The 15775-nt window shown below is 34.9% G+C and overlaps 1 protein-coding gene across 1 annotated transcript in view; it reads right to left on the bottom strand.

Moving 5' to 3' along the window:
- Window positions 1-14939, bottom strand: part of TPO (thyroid peroxidase) — a 44382-nt gene extending 29443 nt beyond the window's left edge. Inside the window, exons 1-5 of the mRNA XM_066994859.1 lie at window positions 14784-14939; window positions 13875-13968; window positions 11321-11405; window positions 5973-6142; window positions 3526-3658 (exon numbers count right to left, since the gene is read on the bottom strand). Of these exons, the coding sequence (XP_066850960.1) occupies window positions 3526-3658; window positions 5973-6142; window positions 11321-11405; window positions 13875-13968 (482 nt within the window). The 5' untranslated portion in view covers window positions 14784-14939. The remainder of the gene's footprint in view (window positions 1-3525; window positions 3659-5972; window positions 6143-11320; window positions 11406-13874; window positions 13969-14783) is intronic.
- Between the last annotated feature and the right edge of the window lie 836 nt (window positions 14940-15775).

Raw genomic sequence — 15775 nt, 5'->3', positions numbered from 1 at the left:
GTGCTGGGCTTGACCCAATTAATTTTCCTTCTATCATGAACATTCCTATTGCATTTCCCCTAAGAAAAGAATATTTTGTGGCTTTTTTGTTTGTTTGTTTGTCTGTCCATTTGTTTTACATGGGTTGTTCAATAAATTTTATAATTGCTAAATATATGTAGATATTAACAAGAAGAAATAAAATTTGAGAAATATACCCATTTGACCAAAATCATAAAATGAGCTACACAGAACTAAAAATATTCTCTGACAGTTAGCAGAAATACAGAAATACAGGGTGTTAAAACATACATTTATATGTCTATTGGGATGCTAAAGAGGGAACAATTATTTTATTAATACTTCATCGATCTCTAGCATACTGAAATGACTCGATTTGCCAAGTTATATGGTACTGTAATACACTTAATTATCTACAATAATTCACACTTGAAGGTTTAAGTATGTTTCAATAAAGCATTCAAATTAGTTACAGTTGATTTGCCTTTATTGAAATTACATAAAATACTGCACATAGTGTAGTGCTATTTTACTCAATTAAAAATAATGAAATGTTAATTTAACTGCTTAACTAGTGATTTTTCTCCTGATTGCTTTTATATTTTAACAGCTCACTGGAATGTTAGTTCAGTGAAACGCCTCTCAGATGCCTTTTTATTATTATATTAGACATGATAATGTCTTGGAATCTTGCATGAGTTAAAAAGGTTTTATCTATGGCAGATGAAATAATGGGAATTCAGTACCACAACTTTACAGAGAAGTCAGATTTGATTATGATACATTCTGTTTATGGGAAGTGGGACTTTTCATTGACTTGTTAAATTGCATACAAATAGTTAATGGCACAACAATAAAATAGAAAGCTTACAGATAAAATTCCTACTAGATGCCCAAATATTAGGCATAAAAATGTAATCTAGTCATCTAAAATCCTGCCCATCAACCCAAAAAACAACTCCTAAGTGCCATCCTGTCATCCTGTCCTATCTGTCACTATTAAGAACAACCAAAGATGCAACCTCACTGTAAACATAGACCTCAGAAATCTAAGATTAGCTGATGTTAATTGCACTGTGAGATGCTCTTCCTTTAGTACCTGTAATTTCTTTACCTTTGAATCCCTTTGCACTAAACATTAAAAACCACACAGATCAATGCCAGTTAGTTGGGATAAAAATGAACAAATAAACAAACAAAACCTATTTGAGTGTACTTTTGTTTATTAAAAATAGTATTGTAAATTTGCTTATTATTTACATAATTGCCTTCAGACACAAAGATGTGTTGCAGGTGAATGTGCATAATGATACTGCTGGGCATGTTTGATGTCCTGTTGATATTCTCCATAGAAGACCATGTTTACTCTGTTATTCCTTTGTTCTAGGAATTACATGCTAAAATAAAGTAATCTCAGTGCTGAAGAATAAATACATTGTAATTGAGCTGATCTGTCCCAAATATGCAAACTGATTAAGCAAAATATCTGTAAATAAATTCCATGCTCACTTTTAAATATATTTACTAGATTTTTCTTATATGTAAACAATTAATTCCACTGAATTTTCTTTTTTAAATATCACCCATGAAATGCAAGATTTACTGACCTAAAAGCACAGCTGCACATTCCTACTGGGTGACTAAAATCACTAATACAGCTTTGAGTGTTTTTTTCTTCTTTTCCTTCCTTCCTTCCTTCCTTCCTTCCTTCCTTCCTTCCTTCTTTCTTTCTTTCTTTCTTTCTTTCTTTCTTTCTTTCTTTCTTTCTTTCTTTCTTTCTTTCTTTCTTTCTCTCTCTCTCTCTCTCTCTCTCTCTCTCTCTCTCACTCTTTCTTTCTTTCTTTCTTTCTTTTTTCCCAGTTGAACGTTGCAGTTGTAAAACAAGAAGTACAGACTGGTACTTCATTTAATGTTTGAAGTCTTTGAAGCTGGCTTACGTTATAGAATATGTTGACTATGTTATAGTATAATGGACCTTTTCAGTAGATGTATTTCAGTAAAGCTTGAAGTATTTCAAGGGACTCACAAAGATTTAGACTAAGTTAAGAACTGGCCTGATGATTTCAAAGTCATAGTTTTTGGCTTTTTGTTACCTTGTGCCTTTTACAGACATTTAGAGCAAAGAGTCTAAAATACCACCAAATGTAAGTGATAACTTTAAAGACTGGTTTGGTACAGGCATAAAACATGGTAACTAGACTAACCAGACTCAGTGGATCACAATTACTCCAGCCAATTTTAGAAACTTCTATATACATCCAGGTAGTATTACTAGAGTCACTAAAGAGAAAAAGATGTTTTACCTTACCCACATCATCGTGTCTTTCTCTCCAGAGACGGAGAGAAAGACTACAGCAGCCATGCCAGCAAATTAAAAGCTTCAGCCATGTGCCTAAATTCAGCTGCTTGGCCAGTGTTTTCAAGGTCTGATGGAGTTGCCAATGCAAATAATAATATTAGCTGTTAGTTCAGATTCCAAGCAATTCTGCAAGTACCTAGGGGAATTTATGGATATCTACATAGTTAGATTTATAACATCAATGCATGTCAGGCTGTGTCCTTTCAGCAAAGAGCTTATCATGCACGTTTCAAATAAATGACTTCTGATATAGCAAAATTGATTAATCTCTTAAAAATACACAGTTTGATTGAATAACAAAACCACAGAATTTTACTGCTGTTCCTTCACCACGTTACAGACTGCCTTAACCTGTGTAATACTAATGGCCTTCCATCTACAGCTCTGTAGCCTTGTAACATTGCAACCTGCCTTTGAGCTTGTGACCCTATGGCTATGTATCCAGAGGCTAAGTATAAATACCATTTACTCTTATACTTGAAAAGACTCTTACTCTCTATTTTGCATCCTCATTGCACTTGAAAATCCTGAAAATGTATTTGCATCTGTTAGGTTGGGTTTGGCAAGAAACAATCCACTTATATTTGGATACAAGTAGGTAAAAGTAATCAATAATAGTCATTCAGATAGTTATTAAGAACATATTTATATAAATAGATATATGAAACTAAAAATTCACCCAGGACTCTCAGACGCATGTTTGCTAAGTATTAAGGTTATGGAAAAAATGCAAAAATGAGAATCTTCTTGATTTTCTTGTTGCTCATTGTGAATAAATACTTTTCCTGTTCTATCTAATTTAATGAAAAATAAAAGCTGGATTAGCATTCAGTCAGTTTAATTGGTGTAGAAAAAGGCATCTACTGAATAAGTCTACCCTAAATTTAAAGTTCCTAATATAATATTGGAAGCCTTCAAAGGAAGAGCCTGTCTGCAAAAATTAGTGTACCAAAGTTTAGATGAAGTGGCTCTTCCCCTAGGAGCTTTCAGAGTTACCTCATTTAGAGAGACATTGATGCCAAAGTTACATGATTGAGGTCACACCCTCAACTTTTATAGAATAAATAAATAAATAAATAAATAAAATAAATAAATATAAATTATTGAGTTTAAAGAAAAAAGAAAGAAAGAAGGATTTTTCATGGCACAATTCTTATCATACATACCTGTTATTGCAGGCACCAGTGATGAGACGATATTTATTAGCTAAGCAATTGTTTGGACATTTTGGTGGCAACATATAAGGCAGACATCCAGAAATGTTAGCAATCATAGTAATCAGATCAGCTGATAAAAGATCTGTAAGGAAGAACCCCAACAAGCAATTTGCTCTGTTGCTATATGACTGCTGCAGGAGAAAAGACATTACTGTCAGCTACAATTACAGCACTCTTTCTTCTTTCTAGGAAAGAGCACTTAGTGAGAAGTACTGCAGAAAGTAGTCTTAGGGACTTAGAGGAGATACGGGGTAAAAGCAAAGAGATGGTTTTATTATCTCATGAGTAGAGTGAGGGTCCAACCATAGCTGAGACCTGAGATTGACCTGCTCCTTTTTCTCCTTTAATTTTCTCCTCTCTGCTTCTCTCTTTCCCCGCACTGTGGTCACATCACTTGGCCAGTCCCTCTGTTTACAGCACAGGTGTAAAAAATGTCATTCAGGAATGAATGTATATACTAACGAGCAAAAATGTGGGACTGGAAAGCTGCAAAAATTTAAAGCAAGGCCAACTGACTATATAGCTAAGTGTGGAGTGGGAGAGGCATAAAATTATTAAGTAGAATTTGAAGGTTAGAGAAAAACAGGCTGCATATTGTTCATATATTTGTAATAGGATCCCAGACAGGTATCCAAGTGACAAGGGGCAAATTCACATTATTCTGTGAGCTTCAGAGAGCTGGCACCCTCTCTCAAGCTCACATGTATGTAAATATAGGTATGTCAGGCTGGAAGTAGAGGTGCAAATGCAAGAGGAAAAATATCCTTCCCAAACTCAGAAATCTTGCATTTCCAACTGACTGCAACTGTCATGTGATGAAAAAAAATTGTAGAGGCAGCAACTGACTCTTGCTCTTGTCTCCCCCTTGGCTGCTGTACGTTACCCAGTCCCACCACTTGTCTGTTCTGCCCATCCAACTCTGAACTAAGCTGATTAAGTCCATTAACCAAGGAAAAAAAAAAAAAAAGGCAAGCAAAAAACAAACAAACAAAGGTTCAAGAGTCAAATTAGGTCAAAAATGTTCTGCTGAGCAACTAGAAACTGTGCAAGGTAGGGGTGGTAATGAAGGAAGAATGGGCTGTTCGACCATCTCTGTAACCTCTCCATTATGTACTTGCTACTGATGTTAAATTTGTGGATATGGCTGCATTTCCATGTTAGTTCAGGTTCAAAGTCATACTAAGAATGCAATTTCTGGTATCTGTATTGCTTAGGTATTGATTCACATGTTTTCTTTAAAGTCAGTTTAATGCTTTGCTTCACAGAAAACTACTCTTTGTCATGGCACATAAAATGTATATAAGGTCTATTCATCTTCCATGTAAATTGGTTCACTTCTGTAAATTTACAAGAGTTTTGTGTGCTTAGTCTGTGATTTGGAAGTTCTTTTGAAACTGAACCAGCAGAAAGACCACTGTATCTTTATGTATGCCTGTGTATATATATATAAATACATGTACATACAGATGGATATATTTTTAGTTCTATGAATGTCCAATTAGTTTAGTAAGCCAGTTGTTTCATCAAGGAAAAATATAAAGGAAAAAGAAAGAACAAAGATAACTGTGGAGCTTTATAATGCTCTAATGCTTTCATATCTTAAAAATATTGTCATAGTATAATAATAAAATATAGAATACAAATTATAATTCTCTAGTTAATACTGCTTTAAGTGAAGGAATTACATTTTGAAGAAAAAAAAATAAAATTATTTCTAGGTTTTGAGCCTTCCAGACACCAGGGACTCATCTTGAAATTTATCTTGAATTAGCAGCACCAAGATTTTTACTTTACTTAGACAAATGTATATTGCTGAACTTTCTGGAGCACCTTCCTTTATTTCTCCATTTAAAATAAAAAACAGTTAAAATATAAATAAAATGGAAATAAATGTGCAACAGCAATGCAGTATTAAATTGATTTTGGAAATAAGAAAGTGTTTTCCTAAAAGAGGATTATTACTAAGGCCATCTATGACCAGAGGAAGTGTATTTCAAAATGTCAGTGTCATAGATTCATGGAAATCATATTATTTTATCTGTAAGCTCCAGGACCCAGAAGCACTAAACCCAAAGTACTGGGGAAGATAGTTATTTTGCTGTAAACAAGAAGCTTGTGACACTGTGGATATGCAATATACAGGATGCCAATAGCAAAGTGCTGCCCTTCTCAGTGATAGGAACACAGCCAACTCTCCACTAAAGAAAAGCGTACAACCGTGGCTATGTGAGGTGTTTTCAGGAATAGCAGAGAGGGCATCCTGGCCCCAAGGTGTGGACGAGATATGTACTCCTGCCTAAGGTAAAACAAAAGTGTAGCTAACCCAACTTTTAGATTAAAGACTACATTCAAGAAATCAACAGGGGTTTTGGTCAATGTCAATACACTATATTTACCAGCTGGATGCAATGAACGTTTGTGCTTCTGGCAAACTTTTTGTTTCAACACTTGAATAGACATTTCCATTCGTTCAGCTGCTTGGGAAATATCTTGACTGTCTTGTTCTGGAAATTTTGAGAAAGCCAGCAGCAAGGTAGGAGTTGATATTCCCTTTCCTTGGATACTTCTATAATTGAAATAAAATAGAATAAGTTTTTTAAAAACATATTGCTTCAGAACTTATTGATAACTGTATTTATCTATGCTGGGTATATTATGAGTTTAAGTTATCAAAGGATGTGGTGTGAAAGCAGAGAGGAAAGTTCTATGTGCAAAGCCTTAAGGATGAGACAGAAACGTGGCATGGACAGAGCGGGCAGCCCAAAGTGTCTGGGAAGACCTTATGCAGAATAGCCACAGTATAGGACTCTCCATTTAGAGACATCTAAGTGAGTAGGCTTCACTTTTATGTGACATTTAATATCAAAGACCACCTCATTCACTGCAAGTATGATGGGCTAGACTGATGGGCTGAGGCCAACTGTATAAAGTTCAATAAAGCTAAGTTTCAGGCCCTGCACTTGGAGCAAAACAGGCCCATGTACTGCTACAGGCTGAGGGAAGAGTGGCTGGAAAGCTGCCTCACAGAAAGGGACCTGGGGGTATTGGTTGATAGTCGGCTGAATATGAGCCAACAGTGTGCTCAGGTGGCCAAGAAGGCCAACAGTATCCTGCCTCGTATCACAAATAGCGTGGCCAGCAGGACTAGGAAAGTGATTGCCCCCCTGTACTCGGCTCTGGTGAGGCCGCACCTCAAGCACTGTGTTCAGGTTTGGGCCCCTCACAACAAGAAAGACATCGAGGCCCTGGAATGTGTCCAGAGAAGGGCAACAAAGGTGGTGAAGGGCCTGGAACACAAGTCCTGTAAGGAGCGGCTGAGGGAAGTGGGGTTGTTTAGCCTAGAGAAAAGGGGGCTCAGGGTAGACTTTATCACACTCTACAGTTACCTTAAAGGAGGCTATAGCGAGGTGGGGGTTGGGCTCTTCTCCCAAGCACCAAGTGGTAAGACGAGGGGAAATGGCCTCAAGTTGCACCAAGGGAGGTTTAGGTTAGAGATTAGGAGAAATTTCTTTACTGAGAGAGTTGTGAGGCATTGGAATACGCTGCCCAAGTGGCTGAGTCACCATCCGTGGAGATTTTCAAGAAATGTGTAGATTTGTAGCATGGTTTAGTGGTGGACTTTTGTACTAGGTTAAAGGTTGATGATCTAGATGATCTTAGAGGTCTTTCCCAACCGGCACGATTCTATGATTTTAAGTAGATTCACAACTTGACCTTCCACCTAGGAGACAACCACAGCTGTCTAGACACCATCTGCAGGTGACAATTAGAGACATGTCTCCTCTCCGAGAGGGTCCAAACACCTGCCTTGCACTGACTAGCTGTATACAAAGTTTCAGCATCTAGTTTTGCAGGAGCTCATTAGACATACATGGCTATACGTTAATTATAAGCCTGACATTACCTCTAGCTTTAAGTAGCTCAAGTTTGATGAGATGACTTGTTTTCCACTTAAAAAATCCTTTTTACTGTGAGGTTAGATACTGCAACAAGCTGCCCAGAGAGGCTGCAGAGTCTCCATCTCCGGAGTTATTCAAAGCTCAAATGGGCAGGGCCTGGACTGACCTGCTCAAACTGCCCCTGCTCATAGCATAGGGTTGGAATAGATGATCTCTAGGCCTCTCTCAACTATTTGGCAATTCACTGAAATATTTATTTATTTATTTATTTATTTATTTATTTATTTATTTTTCTCAGCATGGTGTGTCTTGTCATAGTGGCAGAGGATCATTGAGAAAAATGCATCATGGAGAACTCCCTTTTTGGCTGGAGGTCACAAGTCCCATACTGACTCTTACAGCTTAGAAAAAGTGTTTTCAGTCTATTCCTTTTCCAGACATGGTCATAGATTGACAAATACTCTGAGGGCTTCTCTGCAGTAGTGGTTTTCATGGAAACATTGTATTGTCATATTCACTTGAGACTGCTTAAAGCATGAAACAAAGTTAAAATAGAAAAAGAACTTTGATTTGAGCAAAATAAACAGTTAAATTTCTCTTCGCAAAATTAGAAACATGTTTACATAAAAGCATAAAGTAAGAAAGTATGTCTCCAAGGGAATTTCTAGTTGTTAAATGTGTCCCTAACTGATTCGAAAGTCTTAGCATGTTCAATTATCATTTAAACAGAAGATATTCCTTGCTTTTCATGAGCAGAACTCAAGGACTCTTCTAACTACAAGACTGAGCTATCTTGCTCCTCAGTAGTAGGTTTTTCAAGTTTTCCATAGATGATTAGAAATTTGGCTGGCAATCTGGAGTATTATAAGTCCTGAACTGTCTAGTAATTAAAAAGAAAAGGAAGATGACTAAAGAATGATGTTCTAAATGCAAGAACTCAGGTTTAATATTTAATACCCACATAAGGACAATATTGGTCATGCATCACTTTAAAAAAATGTATATGAAAAGGCAAAATATTTCTGTACCAATAATCTACATGAGAACACGTGCAAATTAGCTAGAAGTTAAGAAAAACAAAAACACAAAAACCAACACCTGTAAGGGCAAATTATATTCCATATGTTGTCTTCCACCTTTTTGCTTAATCTTACAGATATTGTAAGATTATCACACTTGTTATTGGTTTGCCACACTTCTCCTTCCTCCCCTATTACCTTTCTTAATTCAACATATGTGTGCTAGCCCCTTCTTACCCACTCTCCTAAAGCTGAGCTCTGATTCAGGAAATAGATGCTGGTTTTCTCATAATGTTAAAAATTGCCTTGACATTTTGTAATACAGAAATAGCCTCAGGAAGTTAAGACAATGATGTATTATTGTTTGGAAGATGAAAGAGAAGAAGTGTCTTTCATACTCATTTAATGATATAAACCCTTTTGTGGGCCATTGTATTTGGACAGAAGGTTTTTTATGTTTGCCAGGTGCTCAGTTACTCAGTCTCATTACAGATCAATGCTTAAATATATATATATATATGCACAAAGTAAATTCTCCAGAGTATGAGCCCATATTTTCCTTCATCCTCAGATATTTTAATTCTCAGAGATTTCTTTCTGCCTTAAAATTTATTTAGAGATTTCTAACCTGAACTAGTGCCTTACACATTTGCCACCATTCAAACCTCTGAAAACAGCAGCACTGTACAGAATATAAAGGGAATATCATTTCTTCATTCCTGAAATGTGCATGCAGCTGGCTATTATTGCTTTAAGACCAGAGTGGCACTAACTAAATGATGATGTTCAATAAGTTTCTGCAAATGTAACTGTAATGATGTATTTGGAATATTCAAAATGATTTTCCATTTCCTTGTGCACGTAAACGGTTCTATAGATGGTTCCTTCTGTAGATAGTCCTTTTGAATTGGCAATAGACAGGGGCCAGTAGAAAAATAATAATAATAATAATAAAAAAATCTTAAGTTGGGAGTTTTCCAATTCAGATTCTTTTAAAATGTGAAACGGACTAGTTCAAATGTAGTAAAGAACAATTGAAGAATTTAAGTGATCATATTAACCAGCTGATGTGAGGAAACATATTTGTCCATTTCAATCACAATTCAAGGTTAAACTGAAGTCCCAGCAGAAATTCAGTTATTTTGACTCTGTAGCTTGCAGTTCAGACCCCTTGATCACAAATTCGGTGAACATCAGGTTGGACTACTGTACATGGAATGATTATGAGTTTTCCCATTCTAACCTGAAAAAGAAGCTGCCGTTTCATCTCAGAACTAGCTCTTCAGTCTCAAAGACAGCACTGAGCTCATCTGTATTGCACTGTAGTTTTCCTCAATTACTTGTAAGCCAAAGTAAAATGAGTTTTCACAGTACTGTGACCTCTATAACTTTCAGAAGTTCAAATATGCAGTCAGATGCATTTCTTTCTTGTTTTTAGCCTTTGTGCTGACCAAAGCTTTAATTCAAGTATACAGCATTCTTTTTTAAAAAGGAACAAAAGCCTTAGCAGTTTTAAATTGATATGAAAATGCAGAAGTCTTTAATTTAAGGATTTAAACGCATTTCCTTCTCACTATAATAATCAGATGAGACAATAGCTCAGTCCTCTGTACTTTGCAAAGGGCCAAGGACTAATGTCTAAGAGGTAGGTGTAGAACCCATTTACCAGCCTTTATTAAAATTCCCAGTGACATTTATGAAATTCACTGCTCCACTTAATTGGGCCACAATGAATTGAATTATATAAGAGCACACAAGGGAAATACAATTTTCTCTTCTGTTAATGATCATTTTTAAATTGGCAGTCCTAATATTTTACATCAGCTAACACAAAAGCAAGTGATATTCTTATGGATATCAGACTCCTCATGCAGGCATAGGACACTTTTGCCTCTAATTCTATTCCACTGAAACCTTTCCACTGAAAGGTTGAGATTTACTTTTCTAAAATTTGGGTACCTCAGTATTGTCATAAAAGTACTAACAATACAAAATTAAAGTGACTTCAGTTTGTATGTAGTGAGCAGCCACAGCACTTGAAAAGTTCTGTCTACGTAAACACCCACAAATTGTGATTTATTTTCAAAACACACAGATAAATCCTCACAGCATAATGCCTTTAGAAAAGTCTAAGCAGAAGGTAGTGACTGCACCCCTAGAACTTGGCTGATGTGTTTTGAACACAGGAGAGAAGATTGGTTATTTTGGATAGCACAGAAATGTTGTCAGAGCCACCCAGAAAGCAGTTGAACTTTTTCGACCCAAAGCTCGCCATCCAGAGGCACGTTCATCATTCCTGGAAAGAATTCACTGTGTGCTTCTCTTTTAGCATAACTCAAGCACAAAGGACCTTTCCTTAATTTGTTTATTACCCATCAAGATAAATATTTTATTTCCTTTCCTTTATCATTACATCTGTTTTAGATGGAAAGGGGAATGTGAGACTCACTTCAACAATTTCAATTGCATTTAAGGAAATAGGAGTTGTTCCCATCTCAATCTGCACTTGAAAGAGAAACTTAATATTTTATTGCTCAAAGATACATAACATCTATAAAATTAGAAACTTCTGAGCTACGTGTTCATGGAATGTGATGTCTTCCTTAGATCAGAAAAACATTTCTATTTGTTTTCATATTTCTTATTTTTCTCACATTTTAAAACAGCAACTCATGTGGTGATAATGCACAATGTTATATTGGTTCAGATCATCATAAATATAATGCATCATTATATGCTTTCTCAAAGAAACAGTCTGATAAAAAAAAAAATCTGTTATGAAAGCTTTTTGCTGAATAAATCCTTCGCTTTTTTTTTTTCTTTTACCTTTCCAGTGTATATTGTGCAGCATAATCCACCAGATTTGAGCCCTTCAGGATAGCCTCAGTAATGCAGTTATCTTCAGTTTCTTCTCAACAGGAAAACAAACAAAACAAAAGAATATGTTTTTCAATAGCATATTTATTCAATTACTAACATTTATAAAATATTTAGGCTTGTAATATTAAATTACATGTATTTTTCCCCATTAAACTGATCTCCATATTTAACATTGTGGCTCCTGACCTTTCTGAAAAATAAGGTAAAAGTAGTAAATCAATTCTTTCATAGTTTATAAAATGTGAACAGTTAGGCCTTCCTTCCTTTTCTTTCAGCAAAATTCCAGCAATGTACATTAGGTAGTACCAGACCTTACAAGTCCAGCTGAAAAGTGTGGTGTTACGTGTATATGATTATGCCCCTTAGGCTTCATGTGTTTTATGCATTAAACTGTCCTTGGACTGAAAGGACAAATCTGAGCTTCCCTCATAAGCAGCATGAGCTGGCCTAAGCCACTTCAGGAATTTAAGTCCATATTCAGGCATAATTAACACAATTATCCACCTGAGATCTGGTACAGGTAACCAATGTATGAAAGCCCTTTTCCTCTCATTTTTCCACCTGTGTTTGATGGAAAACAATAGATGAAACTTATAATATTTCATCTGTGCTATTTTGCATGCTTGTATCATGGAATATAGTTTATTCCCCTTTCATGTAGATCTAGTTTTATACTAAATGAATCAGTTATGTTTAAAACACAGTGGTTTAATTTCTATCTGTTTTCCTTGGGATCAATAAACTTTTTCTTAGTAAATGAATCATAAGTAATGATTACTAACAATCATTAATGTACAATTGCTCATCATTTGTGCACAGTGCAATTTTAGGTGTCATATCTTAATGGTAGTCCATGTTGTGTTATTTCTGTAATCTATTTTTTGAATCAGGTGCTCAGATAAAGGGAAAAAAATAAGTCTGATGAGAAATAAACTTTCCAAAGCAAAATTCTGCTTCATTGTCTTAAATATCTTGTCACCATCCAAGTATTTCACTTTTCAATTATTTCACTAATAATAATTTCAGTTATTTCACTTTTTTTCTACCTGCATAAGGTAAAATATTCATATATTCATATATTCATTTAATGTTATCGTTCAGATTTCTTACATCTGAAAATATTTTGGAGTCTAAGTTAAAAATCAAGACTGATCTTTATAGGCCATAAATTACTCTAGAATTTAATATTGCAGGATTTTTAATTACCGTTATGAGTTTTATCTCAAAATGTATTTTGCTCAAAGTACTATTCATCATGTGGTATTGATTTAGATGCTAATCTTGAAGAGAAGATCCATTTGTTATACCTGAATTACACTGTCTCTCTTTCTTTTTTACTTAGAAGTATGATTTTGTCACTAATGCAGTGTTTTCAGAAATGCAGTTCTTGCTCTTTGTGTGTGTGTGTGTGTATAGTTCCCATTAAACCAAAGGACACTCCCTATAAAAATAAAAGAATCATATGAAATCTATCTATTCCATTTTTTTACAGTTCAAATATATTCATTTTTTTATTAACTAACATAAAATATAACCTCATTTTAATCTATATCTTTCCAAACAATTCATACAGAAAAATCAGAGAAGTAACTATGGAAAATAGATCTGGTCCCCTGCTCCAGGGGGATCAAAACAGATTTGTCATCTAAAGCAATGTCTTGTGGGTTTGGTTCATTTTTTTTCTTGTTTTGTTTTTTAATAATCTGGATATTATTTTATTTTATTTGTGATTCTACCCTAACTTGAGATGAAAACATTCCTAATAACTTTTTCTTCCAAACCACATCTGCAGTTATAAAATTAATTAAGAAAATGTAAAGATTGAAAAATTCTGTTTCTTCACAATCTCTGCCCTACTTCACTGTAAAATCAGTCTCTGTGAAATTCTCTTCTTAAAATTCAACCTCCTATTTACTGTATTTCTAGTTTATTAAATATCACTGATTTAGATTGAACAGATGCAAATTAATAGCTCCAGTATTTAAGACGGTGAGATTTCATTGTTTGAACACAAGCACTTCTGCAGCCTGAGATGCTGTAAAATCTCCCCACTATCCGCAAGGTGCCAGTGGATAACAGACCCACTGGAGATGTGCACGATCATGGGCCAGGTGTAAGATGCCAGGTGGGACATCCCATGGCAACTGACTCTAGCCCAGGGTTAGTAAATGTAGGGATCAGCACTCTGGGAAAGAAATCCGTCAATCATGCCTGTAAACATTACATCTGACTTATGGATGCTACTAAGAAAGTTAAATCACTCCTACTCAAAGAATACATAACTGAGATACATTGCACATCCAGTGTTTTCTTTTGGCAAGTTACAAACCTGCATTTTAAAAGAAAGCACCCATGAAACAGTTCTTACAGAAATCAGTGTATTTTGCACATAAAAAAGATTAAGCTAAACTGCCATTGCTAAACTGTCTGCAAAGTGTATTTTCAGCTTAATAGTAATCACTGACAAAAGGAAATAACAGGTATTTTATATATTACTTACCAAAGAGGACATCTTTGCCTATCTGAAGGAAAGAAAATAAAATAGCTGTGAAGGCTATAGCCGCTGAAATTCCCAAAATAATGAACACTTTCATCTAGAAGAAAGAAGAGATAACTATTGACAAAATAAATGCCTTCATCTTATAGCTAATTATAAGGCATACTATAAATAACTTCTTGCATATTGTAAATTTTACTTTTAAATTAGACTTGTAGCCATGTGTTTGAATATATTTTGGAAATTCAACATATTAATTTTCAGAAATAATTGTAGTTCCTTTTCTCTTTTTTCATTAGTACTTTTTTTTTCCTTTTGAAAAACTTCTAGCACAAGGAATTACATCACTTTTTTTTTTTTAATATCTTAATATGTTCTGCTAACATTAGCACTTAGCCTATATATTAGAAATTCAGCAATATTTTACCAGTCATTTTGAACTGCTCTGTGTATTAGCAAGGTTTGTTGTAACTTTTGTTTTGCATATAAGACAGTGAAAATGGAAAAACTAAGAACAAAATCTATCAGAACTGTTTATAGTCCTATCCATGTATAATCATAGTCTCAAAGCTGCACAATGAATATACTCATATCGCAAATAAGAGCTACATTCTCCATTTCAGTGCACTGGTTTGCTGGTAGATATTACAGCAGTGCAAATACATACATAATCTATCCAGGAAATAATATTATTCGTAAGCTATATTGTGATCAGAGTTTGAAAGATTTAAAATATTTTTAGCTCTCTATTCCATCGATATAAAAAAATAAAAAATGAATAATTCAAATAAAAATTCAGGAAAGTAATATTACCCAAAGGAAATCAATGTGAAAGCACTCCTTTTTATATTTCACAAGTTAATATGATTAATTTGTTCTGGAAAATGGCAAGCAAAAGTTTCACAGTCTGACCTTTTGTCTGCTGAGGATCTGATCTTCCACAGTTCTGTACTTTATTGATGGCAGTAACTCTGCTGAAATATGAAAGTGAAGTACTTTCCAGGGGCCCAGCCTACACTATCAGCTTGATGCAGTGCTACTCACTCAAGCTTTAAAAGTGCAAATGATTTCAAAAAAACTTTTTTGGCTACAGTCTGTTCACACAATGCAGAAATTGACGTTAACACTTAACTTGTTTATTTTTGTCCTGTTAATGAACCAAGAACTACCTTTGTAGCCATTTCTAATACCAGATTTTTTTTCAAGGATATGCAAGAGAAAAGTATTCAGATTAAATAAAATTATATTGCTATGTTACTTACAGAAGTACTTTCTAGGCACACTGTTCATTTTGCCAATAAGTTTGGAAGAGAAGGCAACTCCGTGCTCCTTTTTCTGTGTTCTAGTATCAACACTTTATCAAAATAATCTTTATAACCTCTGCTGATAGTCCCTGGTTCGCCTACCAACTTTCCTGCAGGGCTTTTTATTTTGTTTTGTTCTTTTAGATAACTTATTTTACACTTCTAAGACTACCTGTTATTATTTAGCTGTACTTTTTCAACCCCAGTGCATATTCGAAAGTCAGTATTTAGACCTAAGGAATCTACCTGTCTGTTTTTTGCTTGTCTTTTTTTTTTTTTCTTTTTCTTTTTTTTTTCTTACTATGTAGGGGGAAAGATGATTTCAGCCCTGCAATCAGAATTGAGATTTCCCTCATTTCATCTTTGCTGGTCTTGAGAGGGAAATCACAAGGTGGAGCCAAAGATCAGTGCTTTGATCTCTACCATGAGTGATAAGTAGGGGTTGGGTAGCAGGGAGCATCCTGGAGCTTGTGTACATAGCATATGGTGGTAAAAAAACAAAACAAAACAAAAACAAAACCCAAACAAAACAAACAAACAAACAAAAAACACAACTATGAACATGTGAAAAAATTGGAGGTAAAACTCAAGGCTATTATT

Source organism: Anser cygnoides, chromosome 3, assembly GCF_040182565.1.
Source record: "Anser cygnoides isolate HZ-2024a breed goose chromosome 3, Taihu_goose_T2T_genome, whole genome shotgun sequence".
Lineage (NCBI taxonomy): Eukaryota > Metazoa > Chordata > Aves > Anseriformes > Anatidae > Anser > Anser cygnoides.
The sequence above is the reverse complement of the archived record's forward strand: the minus strand, read 5'-3'. Positions and strand labels throughout refer to the sequence as shown.